The sequence below is a fragment of the Microtus oregoni genome, unplaced genomic scaffold, assembly GCF_018167655.1.
Source record: "Microtus oregoni isolate MIOR12 unplaced genomic scaffold, Mior012 000031F_ref0000149, whole genome shotgun sequence".
Classification (NCBI taxonomy): Eukaryota; Metazoa; Chordata; class Mammalia; order Rodentia; family Cricetidae; genus Microtus; species Microtus oregoni.
In genome coordinates this window covers 26860313-26880583 of record NW_024543090.1, presented here as the reverse complement: position 1 = coordinate 26880583, position 20271 = coordinate 26860313, and the positions used below count along the sequence as shown (strand labels likewise).

The 20271-nt window shown below is 43.5% G+C and overlaps 1 protein-coding gene across 2 annotated transcripts in view; it reads left to right on the top strand.

Annotated features, from left to right (window-relative positions):
* Positions 1-20271, top strand: part of Cep152 (centrosomal protein 152) — a 65552-nt gene that overhangs the window by 8379 nt on the left and 36902 nt on the right. Inside the window, exons 7-12 of one of the 2 annotated variants that reach the window (XM_041678931.1) lie at positions 1142-1282; positions 2034-2173; positions 4649-4849; positions 13441-13588; positions 16677-16768; positions 17562-17725. In XM_041678931.1, the coding sequence (XP_041534865.1) occupies positions 1142-1282; positions 2034-2173; positions 4649-4849; positions 13441-13588; positions 16677-16768; positions 17562-17725 (886 nt within the window). Of the gene's footprint in view, positions 1-1138; positions 1283-2033; positions 2174-4648; positions 4850-13440; positions 13589-16676; positions 16769-17561; positions 17726-20271 lie in introns of both variants that reach the window. The other variant, XM_041678930.1, reaches the window with a different exon arrangement.

Below are 20271 nucleotides of genomic sequence, written 5' to 3'. Positions count from 1 at the left end.
CTCTTGTAAAAGAAAGCATATAATTGGGACTGGCTTACAGTTTCAGAAGTTTAGTCCATTATCATCATGGCAGGGAACATGGCAGCCTGCAGACTGGCACTGGATCCATATTTAGGCAAAGAGAAAGGAGGCACAAACAGGCAAACTGACTTTGGACTTCACATGGGCTTTTGAAACTTCCAAGTCCACCCCCAGTGACACACTTCTTCCAACAAGGCCACTCCTCCTAGTCCTTTTAGTTCTTTCAAATAGTGCCACTCCCTGGAGACTAAAGATTCAATACGTAGACCAGGATGGCCTTGAACTCACAGACACCTGTCTGCCTTTGCCTGAATGGTGGGATTAAAGACGTGTACCACCAGGCCTGGACTTAAGTTTTTTTTTTGTTTTTTTTTTTGTGGTTGTTGTTGTTGTTTTAATTTAGAAAAGAGTATAAATTATTTTGTTGATAAATATTAAAAATTTTTAATGTGTATTTATTGATCATAAGCTTCCAGAAGCATTAGTCTAGTGGGAAATGAAGAATGTCATTATGGAAATGAAGTGTTATTCTTATACCTGTCATTTTTTTCCACCAGTTTAAATATTCTCTATAGTGACTTTGTTTCTGATGAAGATGTCAGAGCTCATTCCTCTTGTTATTAGTTAATGAATATAGCTGCTATGTGCCAGTATAAACATAAAACAATGTCTTTACCCTTCGGCTAAAGAGGATACTTTGACAATATATCTAGCAGTGTTCTTTTCAGATAGTGTCATAGCAGTCTCTGTGTTTGTGTCTGACGAGAGCACGTTTCTTCATTGCAGCTGTGTTAGTTGTCCACACAGGTAGTGAGTTCGTGTTTAACCTGAACCCAGAGGCCTTTCCTTCCTGGTGGTGACCCATAGTAAAGCGTGTAGTTGTCCTGCAGTAGAGTCCACTCATGTCAATGAGACCAAAGCCAAACAAGATGCATATCCTCACTCCCCCATGCTCTCCGATACATTCTGTAGCATCTGTCTTCTTGTTCAGAAGGACGATAGTCGGCATTCACTGGTTTCATGATAGTTCAAAAAGCTTGAAATACACTACCCTAGCTAATCACAGACTTATATTTTAGTATGTTTTTTATCTAATAAATTGTCTCTAATTCCAAAGCAGACTCTGCAGAAAATATACATATTATTCAACTCCAGGTTCTTAACAAAGCAAAGGAGAGACAGCTGGACAGCTTAGTTGAAAAGCTGAATGAGAGTGAACGCCAGATTCGGTATCTGAACCACCAGCTTCTCATCATCCAAGGTGAGGCAGCGCTGGCTCGGAGCCCCTTGGAGCTTTTTGTGATGCAAAAGAGCAGGGCTGCTGGCTTCTGATAAATTCATCTTACTCTTTTCTAACTCCTTGTGCTTTTCATTTCCAATGCCCTCATTTGACACGGGGAGAGGGCGCACGTGAGTTGTAGGAGATCCCAGGCCCAGGCTGCACTTCTGTGAGTAGTGTATGCAGGCTCACTGTGTAGTCCCTGAGTACCAGCAGCAGTACTGTGTAGTCCCTGAGTACTGGGGTCAGTACTGCTTACTTTGTAGTTCCCTGAGTACTGGGGTCAGTACTGTGTAGTCCCTGAGTACTGGGGTCAGTACTGTGTAGTCCCTGAGTACTGGGATCAGTACTGTGTAGTCCCTGAGTACCGGGATCAGTACTGCTCACTGTGTAGTTCCTGAGTACTGGGGTCACGGGTGTGTACCACTATGATCTGTTCTAGGGTACAATTTTGATTGGCACGAGCTTGTATCTGTAACCTCTTGTGAACAGATGCTGGAAGTATTGGTAATCTTTTTGCCATGAAGGGATCCAATAAGGGATTAAAGGCAGCGTAGTTGGTTCTGTGAATTATTTTTGGTGTCAATTTTTTTAATAATTTTTTTTTTTTCTAAAGCAACTAAAACTCAATTTTCTGAGTTGATTTTCATTCAGGTATAGATCTCATAGAGGTTGTGACAATTATGGTCCCACAGTAGTGACAGTATATATGTAAATATCTTTCATGTTCCAGATGAGAAGGATGGCTTGACCCTCAGCCTTAGGGAATCCCAGAAACTCTTTCAGAATGGAAAGGAAAGGGAGATCCAGCTTGAAGCACAGATAAAAGCACTAGAGACCCAAATTCAAGCATTCAAAGTCAGCGAAGAAAAGGTAAGACTATAGCTTTATTCAGTGCAGCTTTAGTTTGGAGACTGGAGTGGTGGCTCAGCAGTTAAGGCCCTGGCTGCTCGTTAGAGGATGAGGGTGCAGTTCCCAGCACCCACATGGCAGCTTGCAGCAACCTGTCTTCAGTCCCAGGGATCCAACTTCCTCTTCTGACCTCTGTGGGCACCAGGCACATGTGGCTCACAGACATACGTGTGGACAAAACACTGACAGGTTAAATAAGTGAACAAAATTAAAAGAACAAAACCTTTTTAGTTTATATAAGACTACATTCAGAAGAACTTTGCACCATAGATGCTCTGCCAGCCACCTGAATTCACCTGTGGGTCCAGGAGGTGATGGCAGTTCTCCTCGGTGGATGCCAGCATTTCTGTCCTTTCTGGATTTTATGTCCTCACTGCAAAAGTCTCTCAGTGCTCTGATTTACCCTTTCTGCAGATGCTCCTATGGCCACCTGGGTAATTCCAGATATAGTTCCAATTCTGTTAGTCTCTTACCACTTAAAGGCTTTGCACGAGCTACTTCACCTGTGTGACAAGGTGACCTTCTGTCCATGGGTCATCTCTTCTCTCCTCGGTCTTGTTTTTGTATGCCTGTGCACACTGCCTCTTCTCGGGAATGCCTAGTCCATGGCTGTTGGCATCTGACTAACAGCTTCTTAGTCTTTTATACTCATATAAAAGACGGAGAATACCTTGAAAGCATCATTGGACTAGCCTCATGCTTGTAGCTTGTAATAATTAGGGCGGCGGTGGCTGCGTTCTCAGCACCCCCGGCCGTCTGCCTGGCTAGCTTATGCCCAAAATAATTACACAGACACTGTATTCTTTTAATCACTGCTTGGCCCTTTAGCCCTAGCCCTTACTGGCTAATTCTCACATCCTGATCAACCCATCTCTAATAATCTGTGAGAACCGGTCTTACCGGGAAGATTCTAGCCTAGTCCATCCTGGGTCTTCATGGGGCATGGCGTCTCTCTCAGGCGTCTGCTCCTGAGAGGAAAGCTGTGGAGACTCCGACCTCACTTCCTCTTCCTCCCAGTGTTCTGTCCTGTTTTCTCCTCCCACCTATCCTCTAACCAATAAAATGGGCCAGGGCAGTGCCTTTATTAGCCAATGACCTTCCTCCATCAGTAGCTCTGCCATTTAGGCCAGTATTTGGCTTACAGCTGGTGTCAGTGTATGCTGAGTGAGCTGTTTAAATTAACTTGTAGAAAATTTTTCTTCTTACATATTTTTCTGTTCCTTTTTGAATGCTGTCATGATGGTAGCTTTATGGTGTATTTTAAAATTGGCAAACAACAGTTATCCCTATTCAAAAAATTTTGAAAATTTCCCTCATTAATTTTTTTTTTTTTTTTTAAGTTTTTCGAGACAGGGTTTCTCTGTAGCTTTGGAGCCTGTCCTGGCACTAGCTCTTGTAGACCAGGCTGGCCTAGAACTCACAGAGATCCGCCTGCCTCTGACTCCCGAGTGCTGGGATTAAAGGCATGCGCCATCACCTTGTTTTTTTGTTTTGATTTTTAAAAATTATTTATTTATTATATATACAGTGTTCTGTCTGCATGCATGCCTGCAGGCCAGAAGAGAGCACCAGATCTCATTTATAAATGGTTGCTGAGCCACCATGTGATTGCTGGGAACTGAACTCATGACCTCTGGAAGAGCAGCCAGTGCTCCCAACCTCTGAGCCATCTCTCCAGCCCCCCAATGTTTAATGTTTTATAAAACAGAACTCTAATTGGAATTCTGACTAGAAAGGCACTGGATATTACTGTCTTATGCATGTGTCATGCAGGTCTTAGAAGGGCCAAGAACTTGCCCAAGGTGATGCAATCAGCTGTTGACTTGTAATGATCTTGAGCCAAACAGTTCCTTCAGAGTCTCCTTATTTCAAGGTTATTTGGTTAGTAACTTTAATTCCATCCACAACTTTAATTCTTTCTTGTTGTAAAGCCTTCATAATCACAGATTTAGGGCATTAGGAAACCATCGTGGGTTGTTATTTTACCCACAGTATCAGCTCTGCCTTCAGAACTCTTTATGCTGGGATGTGATGGCATGTGCTTATAGTCCTAGCTGCTCAGGGGGCTGAGGCACGATAATCACTTGAGCCTGGGCAGAGATGGAATCCTGTCTCAAAAAAGAAAACCAAAACCCTTTTTATTTGATAAGTAACCATTTGCAGTCTATGGAGGGGCAGCACATTTTTCTGTGACCCTACAATGGGTCGTGCCCCCTCCCCTTGCTTATAGAGCCATGCAAGCGATGCTAGGACTGATCACAGCAGGGCCACTGTGCTCTCTGGGATCCTCATTTACCCTCTGCATATAAGTGCGCAGTCTAGTTGTCAGTGAGGAATTGTTCCTAGCAACCGTGGGCTTGTGAGTAGCATCCGGGACAGTCTTACAGAGTGGAGTTAAGATGCTATCAACATGGGTACCCTGTGTGTGTTTGCTAGTTGACCAAGAAGGCCAGAACAACTGAAATCACTCTGGAAAACCTGAAACAGCAACTGGTGGAGCTCCATCATCCTGAGTCTCTTCAGCGAGCCAAAGAGCAGCACGAGAACATCGTCACGGGCCTCACACAGAAGTATGAAGAGCAGATGCTGTCCTTACAGAAGAATTTGGATGCTACCCGAACAGCACTTCAGGAGCAGGTCAGATGACTCCTGATGAACAACTGTCCATCGAGTAAAGCTGGTCATTTTTGTAACTGATACTTTGTGGTCCCCCATTTAGAAATTTTGCTGCTAGTAATAGGTGTAATCTATTGTATAGTAGCTGAATCCTCCCTCTCCACACACACAACCCCTCCTCTTTTTTTTTTAAATCATGAATATGTCTGAAACCCTCATTTTGGGTACTGTTCTTGTAGGATTGATTGGTACCTTCTCAGACCTCAAAGTGTTAGTCCAACTTTATTTTTGATAATATTTATACATATTCACATTGTCATAGATAAATGTCCACTGAAAGGAATGGGTGTACTGCCACTGGCCAGAACCTGAGGTTGACATGAGAGTCTTTTGTAGATCTCTGAACATTCACCGCTACATAAAGAGTGTAGAGAAATGTTTCTTTTGGGAATACAAGTTGGATATCTGGAAGCCAGTATTCTGATGGCTGACAGTATTGTATAAGAAAAGTCTTTGAACCGAGTGTATTATGTCCTGGCTAGTTTTTAATGTCAACTTGATGTAGCGAGAATTATCTGAGAGGAGGGAACTGCAATTGAGAAAATGCTTCTGTGAGGTCAGGCTGTAGGCAGGCTTGTAGGACATTTTTTAAATTATTGACTGATGGGTGAGGGCTCAGTCCATTGTGGATGGGGCCAACCCTGGGCTGGTGGTCCTGGGTTCCATAAAGCAGGCTGGGCAATGAGGAACAAGCCATGGGAGCAAGCAGCACTCCTCCATGGCCTCTGCATCAGCTGCTGCCTCCAGGTTCCTGCTCTATTTGAGTTCCTTCCCTGACTTCCTTTGATGATGAACAGTGATGTGGAAGTGTAAGCCAATAAACCCTGTCCTCCCCAGGTTGCTTTAGTCATGGTGTATCATCACAGCAGTAGGAACCCTGACTAAGACATTAATAACATTAAATAAATTTCATGTTTAACCTTGAGTCTCATCCCAACATACATTGAAATGTTTCCCATGCGGGACACTCAGTCTGTGTAAAATAGGGAAAGGAAGTCTGACCCAAATAAATTGCTTGTGAGTCTAAACTTGAACATATTTCATAGTCAACTTTTATGTTTGTGTCTAAGAAGGAGTAAGTATTGGAAGCTCAGAGTGTATCAAGTGAACCGAGTTTCGGGATGAATTTTTCCTAATGTAATCTGAGAACTAATTTAACCCAAGAGAAAAGGAGAAGAAACTAAGGTGAGGGTATGACAAGCCTCCCACACCCAAAGTTCATTCTGATTTGTGTTATCTCCAACTTCCATGGCTGACTCTGCCTTTTCCCTTGTTTGGTAGACCTAGTATGGCAGAGTAATTGTTTGTGTAAAATCTTATTCCATTATTATTTCTATTTTATATTATACATTTTATTTATTTATTTTTTTATGACTCAGTCTCATGTAGCCCAAGCTGTCCTCAAACTTGCTAAGTAGTTCAGGGTGACTTTGAACTCCGGGTCCTCCTGCCTTTGCTTTCTGAGTGCTGCAGTTATGAGCATGCACCACCATGCTCTGTTTGCGAGATGCTGGGGTTATGGGCATGCACCACCATGCTCTGTTTGTGAGATGCTGGGGTTATGGGCATGTACCACCATGCTCTGTTTGTGAGATGCTGGGGTTATGGGCATGCACCACCATGCTCTGTTTGTGAGATGCTGTGGTTTTAGGCCTGTACCACCATGCTCTGTTTGTGAGATGCTGGGGTTATGAGCATGCACTACCACGTTCTGTTTGTGAGATGCTGGGGTTATGGGCATGCACCACCATGTTCTGTTTGTGAGATGCTGGGGTTATGGGCATGCACCACCATGTTCTGTTTGTGAGATGCTGGAATTATGGGCCTGCACCACCATGCTTCTTTTGTGAGATGCTGGGTTATGCCCCAGGTTTGGTGCATGTTGGGCCAGAAATCTTCCAATGCAAACCCAGTCCTTTTTATTTTTGTGTGTATTTATGTGTTTTATTCAGTTATTGTTTTCTTCCTTTTACATAGAAAATGTTGTGAGTTTGGCCATAATGAAGGGTTTCTAGGAATGGGAAAAGATAAAGGTTATGCCCAACCATGGAAGAAGATAAGGAAATTATAAAAACTTAACTAGAATTTAGGGTGCAGTCTTTTTGTTATTTTACCTTTTTTTTTTTGCCAATTCTCTAAGGAATTTTTAAATAAACTGTACCAAAAAAAAAAAATCACACACCCAAAGTTGCTCCATCTCAGTGACCTTTTGTATACTTAGAAGGCAGTTCATGTTTATTTGTTCATGTCACCTTTGATGAACACAGTGGTGGCACAGCCATTGATGGTCCTTGGCAGATTTAGGAAACTGGAGTTTGTCAGCTCCTGTGGGTGTTTGGCGAGCATTCCTCTGCTGAGTTCACACTATCTCACTGGGATGGGTGCGAGGAATCCCTAGTGTGTTTAAAAACCTTTCTTGTAGGAATGGTTGGTACAAATGTTGGCAGACCCCAAAATGGCTCTCAGGACAACCTCCCTGGTACAACTAGTTCCTTCTGGTCTTTGGTTATTGCAAGACAGCTGATGAGTCAAAGCCTGTGCCTCTGACTTCTTTATCTGTCCCCATGCCTGCCAATCACCACTACAAAAGAGGGACCTTAGCCTAGAAGACAGAACAGAATCTTGGTTCTGTGCCGAGTGGGCTTCAGATTCTAAACCATGAGCTGTATTTACTGCGACTCCCGCCATCCTGGGAGTGTTTTTGTGGTCCCGCCTTTGTAAACTTGTTATCAGTTGGCTCAGCAGGATTTGCTGTAAGGAGTCAATTGCTTGTGCCCGCTCTGAATTATTTTCTAATCCAGCTGGCGTTCCTAATCGGAAGAGCGCTGCAAGAGCGAGTTCACACCCAAAGTGAGGGAAGGAGAAAGAATTTCCCATGATTCGACCTCCTGCTGCTGTGATTTGTAGTAGTAAGGGCGGCGGGGCTGCGTTCCCAGCACCCCAGCCGCCTGCTCGGCTAGCTTATGCCCTGAAATAACAACACACAAACTGTATTTATTTAAACACTGCTTGGCCCATTCTCTTCTAGGCTAATTCTCACATATTAATTTAGCCCATTTCTAATCATCTGTGTGTAGCACCCCAAGGTGCGCTTACCAGGAAGATTCTAGCCTATGTCCATATCCTGGGTCGGAGCTTCATCCCGGGAGCAGGGCATGGCGTCTCTCTCAGGCGTCTGCTCCAGAGAGGAGAGCTGTCGAGACTGACCCCACTTCCTCTTCCTCCCAGCATTTTGTTCTGTTTACTCCACCCACAGGGCCAAGCAGTTTCTTTATTGCTTAACCAATGAAATCAACAGATTGATATATGACACTCCCACATCACTTCCCCTTTTTCTGTTTAAACAAAAAAGAAGGCTTTAACTTTAACATAGCAAAATTACATATAACAAAACAGTTATCAAGTAAAATTACAATATTTATATCTATTTTATCTTTATCATAACTAAGGAAAACTATAACTATAACTAACTATTCTTCAACTCCAAAGACTCCAGAAAGATACAATATTACCTAAGCAAACAAGAAATAAGCAACTTTCAAACTCTAGAAATGACAGAGACATCTCGCTGCCTGGACAGTCACCCAAAGTTCTTTTGTACCGTTGGGGCATCCATCTTCAGCCTTCAGGCCCATAGTATCCAGCAGACATTTCCACGAAGCAGGAAATTTCAAAGTCAGTTCAGTCACTATCTGTTGTGTCCTGCAGAATGTCTCACAGACTCTTTCAAAATGAATCAGGAACCCCGAAAGATCATCTCACCTTAGGCAAGTTCAGCAGTCCTCTCTCTGTGGGTTCTCTGTGTCCAGTTTATGCAATAGTCCAGGCAAGAGTAGTTTCTTGCCCAAATGGCTATCAAACTCCATGAGGTGCCTCTTCGATGCCCATCTTCCTCTTGAAGTACATTGGTGCTGCCAGGAGCAGAGTGTCTCATTGTCATGAAAAGTCCTCAGTTATTAAAACATTAAATGTCCTATTCTGTAATCTTTGAAAGACATGAAGAACGTCTATCTAAAATATATCTCTATATATCTAGAAAATCTAACTAACATGACTACAAGCTTTACTATTATCGATGATTATCCATTAACAACCTATATTTCTTAATTATACAGTACATATTTAAATGAACTACACAATCACAATACCTTAATCAAAATCAGAAACACTTATACATATAACAAAATTGACCTTAAATCTCTATCAATAAAGCAAAATCTATACTAATGTAAATTATTCATATCTATATCATATCCCCCTTTAAATGTAAAAGAACATTTATAAACATTTTTTGGGAATATGGGCGCAGTTATTTCTCTCCAAACTGCTTCCTGCTGAATGGGGGCGTCATTAATTAGGTCTTTCATGGTATAACCTGTGTGCTAGCTTCATCTCAGTTGGCAGTTGAGCGAAGCAATTTTCTGAAGGTGTTCACACCAACCCTTCAGGAGGATGTGGTCCATCATACCAAATCGGAATAGAAGAAATGAACAGCGTCTCATCCTCTGTGAAAACAAAATAAGAAACTCCTTTCCAAAGCATCATGTCCTTAGATCCAAATTTCAAAGTCAAGGCGCCAAAATATCTATGTTGGATTAGCTCAGCAGAATTTTTAAATAAATATCTTTTAGCATCTGTTGCTCCTTCCTCAGCATTTAAATAATTTAAAGAGAGCATAATAGCATACAGTATCAAAATTCTCTGTGTATTTTCCATCTTTGTGCAGCTTTGTTTTAACCTCTATTTTGTTTATTTTTACTTTTAACTCTTTGCTTTTTGAGATAGGTTCTCTGTATCTTTGATCTGAAGTAACTCTGTAGACCAGGCTGTCCTTGAACTCTCAGAGATCTGCCTGTCTCTGCCTCCCAGGCATTGGGATTAAAGGCGTGTGCTACCACACCTTGAAGTCACAGAGGTCTATCTCCCTCTGCCTACCAAGTGTTGGGATTAAAGGTGTGTACCACACACAACAACTCTCTTCCTTTTTTTCTTACTTTAAGAACTTCAACTTTTAGCTTGCACATATTTTTAACACACAGTAAACCATTTAGAAATTTTCTTTGTCTTTGAATCTCTCTTTACTGTATATCTCTCTTTTTCTGACCACAAGAGCCTTTAATTTACCAAGCAATATCAGTAGGATTAAAGGCGTGGCTTTGCCGGCTAGATGTAGCCCATTCCTTAGCTTTCTGTCATTCCAGCCTTGTGGCTGAGGTACCGGCCAGAGCCGCATTCAGTGCCACAAGCCTACAGTGTTTCAATGTCCCTGTCAGCAGGCGAGCTTAAGCAGCCTGTGCTTGCAAACGGCATGAACTGCCTGTGTAAAAGAGTCAGAGTTTGCCCTGGCAGGACAGCCCAGAAAGCCGGCATTTTTAAACGGTGCAGCTTTTTTCCTGCTACGGCTGAAAACCGAAAAGCATGCGTTCAGCTTTTCGTCAACACCATCTAAGTGTTTCGTGGCAGGACCTCTTAATGAGCTGCAGGGTTTTGCAGCTAAAGCTGAGTCAGGAAGCCTCTATTAAATGAGGCGCTTGCTTGCCTCTAGCAAGCAGAGTAGATCCGAGAAATTGTCACTATCAAGAAAACATGCTTTACTCTTTCCCAAGCTTTTTCAGGCTTTCTGTGGATTCAGTTGTCCACGTGGGCGCCAATCTGTAGTAGTAAGGGCGGTGGGGCTGCGTTCCTAGCACCCCAGCCGCCTGCTCGGCTAGCTTATGCCCTGAAATAACAACACACAAACTGTATTCATTTAAACACTGCTTGGCCCATTCTCTTCTAGGCTAATTCTCACATATTAATTTAGCCCATTTCTAATCATCTGTGTGTAGCACCCCAAGGTGCGCTTACCAGGAAGATTCTAGCCTATGTCCATATCCTGGGTCGGAGCTTCATCCTGGGAGCAGGGCATGGCGTCTCTCTCAGGCGTCTGCTCCAGAGAGGAGAGCTGTCGAGACTGACCCCACTTCCTCTTCCTCCCAGCATTTTGTTCTGTTTACTCCACCCACAGGGCCAAGCAGTTTCTTTATTGCTTAACCAATGAAATCAACAGATTGATATATGACACTCCCACATCAGTGATTAGTGCCTTCATTCTCAACATGCTCACAGAATGGTGGTGATGTGTGGAACCCTTTATATAAACTTAAGATACTCAGGTTGTTGACACCCACGAAGTAACTTGCTACTTTGCTGAGGGTACATGGGCTCTGTAAGTCTCACTGGGAGCAAGTGGCATCTCGACCACGGCTGAGTGTTCCCACTGTAAGCATAGAGAGCTGTTCTGGTTACCTAGTGTTACAGTTACCTAGTGAGTGTTCCCACTGTAAGCATAGAGAGCTGTTCCGGTTATCTGGTGTTACAGCTATCTAGTGAGTGTTCCCACTGTAAGCATAGAGAGCTGTTCCGGTTATCTGGTGTTACAGCTATCTAGTGAGTGTTCCCACTGTAAGCATAGAGAGCTGTTCCGGTTATCTGGTGTTACAGCTATCTAGTGAGTGTTCCCACTGTAAGCATAGAGAGCTGTTCCGGTTATCTGGTGTTACAGCTATCTAGTGAGTGTTCCCACTGTAAGCATAGAGAGCTGTTACAGCTGTCTAGCTCTCTATTAATTTCTTCAGTTTTGCCCAACTAGCTCTCCATGTGTCTTACATTTCTTCTAGAGACCCTCAGTTCTGGAGTGGTATTGTAAATGGCATGGCTTTTTTATAAATTCCGAATTCTACTTGATCATTGTGATGTAGAGGAAGGTGATTTTCCCCCATTAGCTGCAATTTTAGTAGGTTTCCCCTTCTGACCTTCTGTGCAGCAGTTATGTCGTCCGTAGACAGAGTTTTACTCTCCTCTCTGTAGTTTGTGTTCCTTTTATTCCTTTTTCTCACCATCGTTCATTGGCGAGAACTTTCAACATGGTGCTCAGAGGCGAGAAGGGACTCCCTTCCCCGGTCCTTGTATTTGTGGGAAAGCTTCTAGGTTCCCAGTATATATACTAGATTTAGATTTCTTTCTCTTTTTAAAGAAAAGTTGAGAAAGTTCTTAAGACTTTTCTTTTAAACCACAAATGGGTGTTAGTTGTGCCTTGAAAGTGAATTTGGCACAGAGGCCAAGTATTTGCATGTTCTGGGTGAAGCAGCATTCGGACACAGCTTTTTGAATGTCTGTGTACCTAGTGCAATTTGAGAAATACATGGTTATAGCATGTTATTAACTTAGTGCTTTCCTTAAACATCAGATTTTCAATGTAGAGAAGACTCGATATGCAACATTGTAACAATTCAAGCCTATTGTGACCTCTAAATATGATTGTGAGTGTCTGGCCACCCTTTCATGACAAGTTTTGTGCTGCATCCTGTTAACTCATGGCGCATCAGCCAGGTTATGCTGGCTCATTAGTGCTGAGCTTCCCAAGCTGGCCTGGGAACCAGCAGCAGCATGCCAAGAATTTCACAGCACTAAATAAACACGGACCGCTGTCCAGAAGCTTCATTTTGCTCAAAATCTGGTAGAAAGAGTTTAAAGCAAACACAGCTGCATTATGACATAGCATAGAAAATTCACAGGAATTTTACAGCAAAACGAGAGCCTTCAGTGCCCCTTTCCTTTGCACAGGGACACTCCTGTATTATTTGCATTTTGGGCATCCCTGAAATTGTGTTGAGAGCGATATTAAGGTTTAGGTTGTACTTGGGTACCTGGTACCAAAGGCCCATGTATTCTCCTTACTTCGGAGCTCTTGCTAGTGCTTTTCTTAGGGCTTCTCAGGAAGTTTAAGACCATTGCCACACTGATTTGCCTGCCTCTTCCATGCTTTGATTGACATTCAGCCTGAGTGGCTTTTAGGTGAGAAGCAATGGTTGTTACAGTGATGGTTTCTTCTGCCTGGGCTCCACACGCCTGTGTGGTTTTCTTTTTGGAGAAATGTTTGCACAGTATCTTTCTCTCTCCAATCCTTGTCCCCCGGTGTCTATTTCTTATGTGTCCTCATGCAGTCACACTCAACAGTTATGTCTTTCTTATCATTATTAGAAGTATTCATTATAATGCTTGTCATGCCTAACATATTCCAGAGATGCCTTGGGAGACAAGGGAAATAAGATGTGTAAAAGGTAGAAAGAGGAATATAAGAGAAACAGATCAAATTTAAAAGAAACTCAGAGGAGGGAAAGATTATTTTTGGCTGCCCTGAACAGAATGAGCCTTTGGCTGCTCAGAATAGAGTTTCCATGTGTTCATCTGTTGCCTTGTCTGAGGATACGGATTCCATGACTCAAAGTGGTTTCCCTACATTTGTATGTATGTGTTAACACAGCATAAAATGCACAGGACTGTAATATGTTTCCTTTGGCATGAGTAAAATCTGGTTTTAGAATAACAGGAGCTTGCGGGTGTCCTTTGTTAGCCGGGCCTTTCCCCAGGTCACATCTCTCCTGTTCTCCCCCGTGTACAGGTTCCCCCTGGACAAGAGATTATCGCACCAGATGATGATTTTAAATTTGACACTTTGTTTAATTTCTACTAAAACTGATTGTGAAAATGACTTGCTGACTTTGGTTTAGGAAAGCGTTTGCGTCCGTTTAAAGGATCACGTGCAGCAACTGGAGAGGAATCAAGAAGCTGTCAAATTGGAAAAGACTGAGCTCATTAACAGGCTGGCGAGAAGTCTGGAGGACAGCCAGAAGCAGTGCGCCCACCTGCTGCAGTCAGGTGCGTGCTGTGGGTCCCCAGAGGCTCCTGCGATGTGTGCAGGGAAGATGAGCTTTCTCGTTCGGACTGCCAGCTCACCAATGGTGACACGGAGATTTCTTAGTAATTTAAAAGCTCAGCCTTAGCTTAGGCTTGTTCCTAACTAGTTCTTGTAACTTAACCTATATTCTTTAACCTAACCTATGTACTTATGTGGCTTGGTTACCTTTAGTCTGCACTGCCCATCCCGCTTCCTGCACATCTGGCTGGCGACTCAACCTTTCTTCCTCTATGAAGTCTCTCTGTCCTCAGAAGTCCTCCCTACCCTTCCTGCCTAGCTAATGGCCATTGACTCTGTATGGAACCAGTCACAGCGACACATCTTCACACAGTGTAATTGCACAGCACAGCACGTAGCTGGATTCCTAAACTGCAGTTTTACTCTACTCACTGTCCTTGCGTGTGTGGTGTGTAGGAGGTGCATGCAGAAGACAGCCTCACAGTCTGGAGCTCGAGCGCAGGCTGTCTTGCCACCACTGCATGCCACGAATTGCACTGCAAGATCACTGGGTCATCTCAGCAGCCTGAATCCCTGCACTGTAAAAAGCCAGAAGAGACAGAAAAGCGCACCAGTGACCAGTTTCTTCTAGTTTGTACTAAAGGTCTGGTTCATGTCTATTACACAGTCTGGAAAATACAAACAAGTGTCCATTCCAAATAAAAACCTCCAGTACTCCTCCTCTGAGAAACCTGGGCTGTGATGCCTGGCACTGCTTCCAGCGGAGGAAAGGGACGCACATGCGAGGAGGGCACTCTGCTCCAAAGACGAAGTTCTGCCCTCAGCCTCCTTTGACTATAAGGCCTCACTGTATTTGCCTCTTCTTGACCCCCCAAAAATATATGATTAAATAATTGTCATTTTGTTTATTCTCCAGTTCTTTATCCCCTTGCAGTGAGTCACTTACCTGAGCTGAGAGTTACATTTTTGTCACTGTGAAGATTTCTAGTGTGGCCTCTGTTGTATTTGAAACATGCTTCCTATGCTTTTCATGGTAGTGGTACTTTTAATTATTATTTTTATAGATGATGTTAAAGATAATAAAATGTCAGTGTTGATACACAGACTATTGAGCAGACAAAATCATCCTATTTTTTGCTTAACAAAATAGTGATTTTTTTTTTTTATGAACTAACATACAAGTGACATTTTGGCCTATGAACCAGTTAGATGATTGGTGTGCGAGTGTAGTGTAATTGTACAGGGAAGGTACTGAAGTTAAAGGCTGCCTATGGATGTGTGTGTGCTTGCTGAGGGGCCACCTTGGACCCTGTCCTGTTTGGGCTCTGCTTAGCTACAGATCCATTTTCCCCCTTGCCATGACTTGGTGAGTCTTTCCCTTGACTCTTAAGATTTTCTAAAGCAGCCTCGTAGACTGTGAGTATTTCCCTCAGCTATTTCTGAGAGGGCTGTTTTCATTCAAAGAAACCTTCAAATGGCCCTCTGAACCTCTGAACTAGACTCCTAGTACATTTAAAATATTCGTTCGTTGGGGTTAGAGAGAGGGCTCAGAGGTGGAGAGTACTTCCTGCTCTTGCAGAGGACTAGAATTCAGGTCCCAGCACCCACGGGGCTCACACCTACTTGTAACTCCAGCTCCAGGGAACCTGACACCCCCTTCTGGCCTTTGTGGATGCATGTATACACACATAGACACACAACTTTAAAGTAGTAGTTTGCTAAAATTCAGAAATACAGCTGTAGTGTGCTGCTTTTCCATGTGTAGATGGAGATATTGGAAATAAAAGCATTTAAAAAGATAGCAAGGGGCTGGAGAGATGGCTCAGTGGTTAAGAGCATTGCCTGCTCTTCCAAAGGACCAGAGTTCGATTCCCAGCAACTACATGGTGGCTCACAACCATCTGTAAAGAGGTCTGGCGCCCTCTTTTGGTCTTCAGGCATACACACAGACAGAAAATTGTATACATAATAAATAAATATTTTAAAAAAAAGATAGCAAGATACAGTTTAATTGGAGGGCAGAAATGGTAGGGTAGATCTTTCTTGACTTGTGTGAGCTAGAACCTTGTGTGCCCACTAGATGACTTCCAGGCTGCTTTGGTTTGTAGATGTGGCAGTGGCTGATCAGGCTTACAGGATCCAACACTCCAGTTCCCAGGCCTTGAGCTCCTTGAGAACTAAATCTCAGAAACACATGGGCCAGACTTGGGTCTTTGAGGTCTCCGTGGCTCTCTGTCTGCATGGCTGTAAACCATAGCAGAGCAGATTCCACCTGGAGCCTCAGTGCCTCCTGGTTCTGTAGATCTGACTTTGTCTCTTTTCAGTTCCATGTAGTTGTTGGTTGGTTTCCACTCTTACTCTTTTTTTTTAATATTTTATTTATTATGTATACAATATTCTGCCTGTGTGTATGCCTGCAGGCCAGAAGAAGGCATCAGACCCCATTACAGATGGTTGTGAGCCACCATGTGGTTGCTGGGAATTGAACTCAGGACCTTTGGAAGAGCAGGCAATGCTCTTAACCTCTGAGCCATCTCCCCAGTCCTCCACTCTTACTCTTTTGGCTCCTATTCTTTATTTGGGGATCACACTACCCAACTCCTGAATAAAAGCACATGGAGGCTAATTCTTACTGATGAATGCCCAGCCTCAGCTTGGATTGTTTCTAGCCAGCTTTTCTTAACTTAAATTACCCTGTCTACCTTTTGCCTCTGGGCTTTTATCTTCCTCCATTCTATCTACCTTTCTTTACTTCTTCCTCCATGACTGACTGTGTAGCTGGATGACTGGCCCCCGATGTCCCACTCTCCTTCTCTTGCCTCCAGTTTTTCTTCCCACATTTCTCTTTCGCTTTACTCTCTCTGCCTGCCAGCTCCTCCTATCCTTTCTCTTGCCTTGCTGTTGGCTCTTTATTAGACTAATCATATGTTTTAGGCAGGCACAGTAACACAGCTTCACAGAGTTCCAAATGTAACATAAAAGAATGCAACACGTCTTTGCATCATTAAATAAATGTTCCATAACATAAATAAATATAACACATCTTAAATTAATATTCCACATCACATATCCTGTGACTCTATCTTGCAGGCTCCATGCAGGAGGTGGTTCAGCTACAGCTACAGTTGCAGCAAGCACAGAAGGCCCACGTCCTAAGTGAGAGCATGAATAAGGCTTTGCAAGTGAGTGCGATCTCTCAGAAGAGACCTGGGCAATGCTATAGCACCTTTTTTGTATTGTAGATTTCTCTGTGTAGTAAGGGTGGCTGGACCTTCAGACCAGGAAAGGTTTTCAGGATCTCACCCATACCACACCGCTGCTTGGTAGACCAAGGTGTTCCAGTCCAGTTCTGATCAACTGCAGAGCCAGACCTCTGCTTCCTCCTGCCAGTCTGTCCACTGTCTCTCCTGCCTATGCAGAGGTATCCTAGGGACCAGGGCATCTATGGTCTGCAGGTGTTTCCCGGGGACTGGCGATTCTACAGGTGTGGGGAATATTTAGTTGGGATGTGATTTTTTTTTTTCTCACATCCTCCACCATCTTAATTTCCCTGACAGTAAGGAGGATGCTGGAGAGGACTTTCAGCATTGCCTCTGCTGAAGGAAGTGCTCTGCCTGTTGATGATGCAGTCAGAGCATGGCACACTGCTGCAGGCAGAGCGTAGCATGCCCCTGACTGAGCTATCTACTTTGTCCTTTGGTGTAGTGAGGCCAGGACACCAGAGGTATCCCAGCTAAGGAGTTTTTGTAAATATAAGGATTGTGGAAAGATCTCCCCACCTTTGCTTCCTCATTAATTTGACTTATTTGAAAATAGGGCAAGAACTGGCCTTCCTGGAGTTATTTAGAATGAATGTTAAGAATATATTTGAGACTTTTCTGCATTCTGCCGATCATTACAGTTAAGTAAACATGGGATGACTGACTTTGTTATCCAGGAAGATAATGGAAGTTCTTTCTGATGACTTTGCTGCAGGAGGAATTAACAGCACTTAAAGATGAGATTTCTCTGTATGAGTCTGCTGCCGACCTCGGAGTGCTTCCAGGCGACTCAGAAGGAGACCTAAATGTAGAGCTCACTGAATCGTGTGTGGACTTGGGCATTACAAAAGCCAATCAGAAGCAATCCAAAGCTAACAGGTACCGCATGGATAGTTTACCATAGAAGACTCTTAATAAAACTGGTGCTGGAGGCATGGGACATGGGTGGCACCATGCGTGTAAAGATCTGACTATGGGACAGTGTGTTTTAGAAACTCTTAATGAAATATAAATGACAGAAAATCAAAGGGACAGAAATCTGAAGTATTAATATGTGTCTGTAGTCCTCATCATGTAGATAGACACCAGTTATAGAAGGAGGGGATTATGTAGTTAAAATAAGCGGACTATGGGGCTAGGGAGATGGCTCAGTGGGTAATAGAGCATGCTCTGCAGGCATAAGGACCTGAGTTCAAATCCCCAGCACCCAGCACTGTAGGAGGTTGAGACAGGAGGATAACTAAGAATTGCTGGCCGCCCTGCCTAGCTTCAGATTCACTAAGAGACTTTGTTTCAAGGGAATAAAGGAGAGAGCGATAAAGCAGAAGTGTGGGAGCACACGCCGTGTGCATACATGAGCACAGACCACACACATGCTCACAAATATACAGTGAGGTGGATGCCTATTGTTTTTAATGTTAGCTTTGTGTGTGAAAAGCAGTTGTCTTGCACTAATCAGTCATCTGTGAGAAAATAAGCGGAGCAATGACCTTACACTCTTTTTTAAATCTTACCGAGATCTTAAATAACTTTTTTTTTTTACATTTATTTCTGTTGTGCATGTTTTGCCTGCATGTATGCATGGGCTTATGCTGGTGTCTGTAGAAGTTAGAAGGGGGTCAGATCCCTTGGAACTGGAGTTAGGGATGGTTGTAAGCTACCACGTGGAACTGGGGACCGAACCCGGGCAGGGCTCTTAACCACTGAACTGTTTCTCCAGTCTTGAGATCTCACTTTTAAAATGGGTTCTTACTGGGTGGTGGTGGCACACACCTTTAATCCCAGCTCTTGGGAGGAAGAGGCAGGCAGATCTCCGTGAGTTCAAGGCCAGCCTGGTCTACAAAGTGAGTTCCAGGATAACCATGGATGGCGGTTACGCAGACTCTCGAGAAACTAAAAAACAAAACAAAACCAAAAAAATTGGTTCTTTTTTGCTACTGTTATTGTAGATATTTTATTAGTCATGTGGGCAAGGGTGATGGGGAAGGAGTGGAGAGAGTTGCAGGGTTAGTTATAGGGTTTCAGCAGATACACTTGGTGAACTTTGCATCCTTGCTATATGGAAGGCACTTTGTGAGGTCCTGAAATAAGCTACAAAAAGTCAGTTAGAAACTGTCTTTTCCCTGGGTTCACAGTTTGCCAGGCCAGAGAAAGGAGACATAGCCAATAAGCAACCAAGTGCTGTTTGGTCAGTGCTGGCCTTGACTGGTCTGAGTTGGAGATGAGAGATGGAGTACTGTCAGGAGATTGGGTTAGGCTAAAGCAGGTGCTGCTTTTGCTGAAGAATGGAGCCTGGGACCTCGCTCATTCTCAGAAAGTGCTGTATCACTGACTGTGCTTCCGCCTCTGGAAGAAAGTGTTACGGAACAGCATTTGGCCTTCACCAGCATTGGCTGTGTTCACTGTCGTTACTGAGTTGTTTAGTACGGATTGTGTCTCAAGTATTAAGCAATTGAGTACAAAGCTAAGTCTCCTGACAGCTTCACCCATAGTGGCCTTGGGAAGCTTGCATTTTAACACTGCCATTGCCGTGTAGAGCTACTGCTGGCCATGGATGGATTTCACGGATCAGAGTCTAAAGTAATAGGGTGATCCTGCATACGAAATGCTGTTGTTCAGCTTAGGAACGTTTACCTGAGCGTCTTGTCTTCTGGGGCTCTCACCTCTACAGATGACAGCCTAGAGGAAAGCCGAGAAGAAAATAGCGGAGCTAGACTGATGTTTTGGCGGGGTCATCCTCGGGCTCTTGGCTAGGGCCATGGGACCCCATGTGTCTTTCCATCCTGTTAATTACCTGGTTTGCTAATGGAGGTCAGCGTGGCTCGGATGAAGTGGGGGGACTGCCATCCGCTCAGCCTTCGGAAGAGGGGTGTGGAAAGCCCAGCAGTGGCACAGTGGCTCTCAGTATGAGTACTGCGACCCAGTCACGTGATGTTGAACAAAGGCTTCCACTGTAGTTGGCAAACACAAAAGGAGCATATTATTAGTTTTATCCCTAGGTACTTACAAATTTGAAGCTATATGTAGTCGGCTTGAAAACATACTTTGCTGTGAATGCCTCCTTGCTTGTCAGTGCCAAATGATTTCTCAGGAACTAGGGAAAGAGTGTAGGTGTCAGATCCAGGATGCTATGGACCACAGCTTTGCCTTTTATTGCTAGGTAAATGGCCTTACGCCAACTTTTTAACTTTCTCTGGGCTTGTTTTTTTTTTTTGTTGTTGTTTTATTTTTACTTTTTAATCAAGCTTGCACTCTCTTGGAACTTAAAGTGAGAATTAAAACAGACAATGAGTGTGAGTCTCCTGGAATACGTCCTAGGACTTACTAGGTACTAAAATAATAGCCATTTCTGTTATCTTAGAGATGACTGGTTAAAATGTGCCACTGATCAGATTTTACATTTATCAACTTTGAATTCAACACAT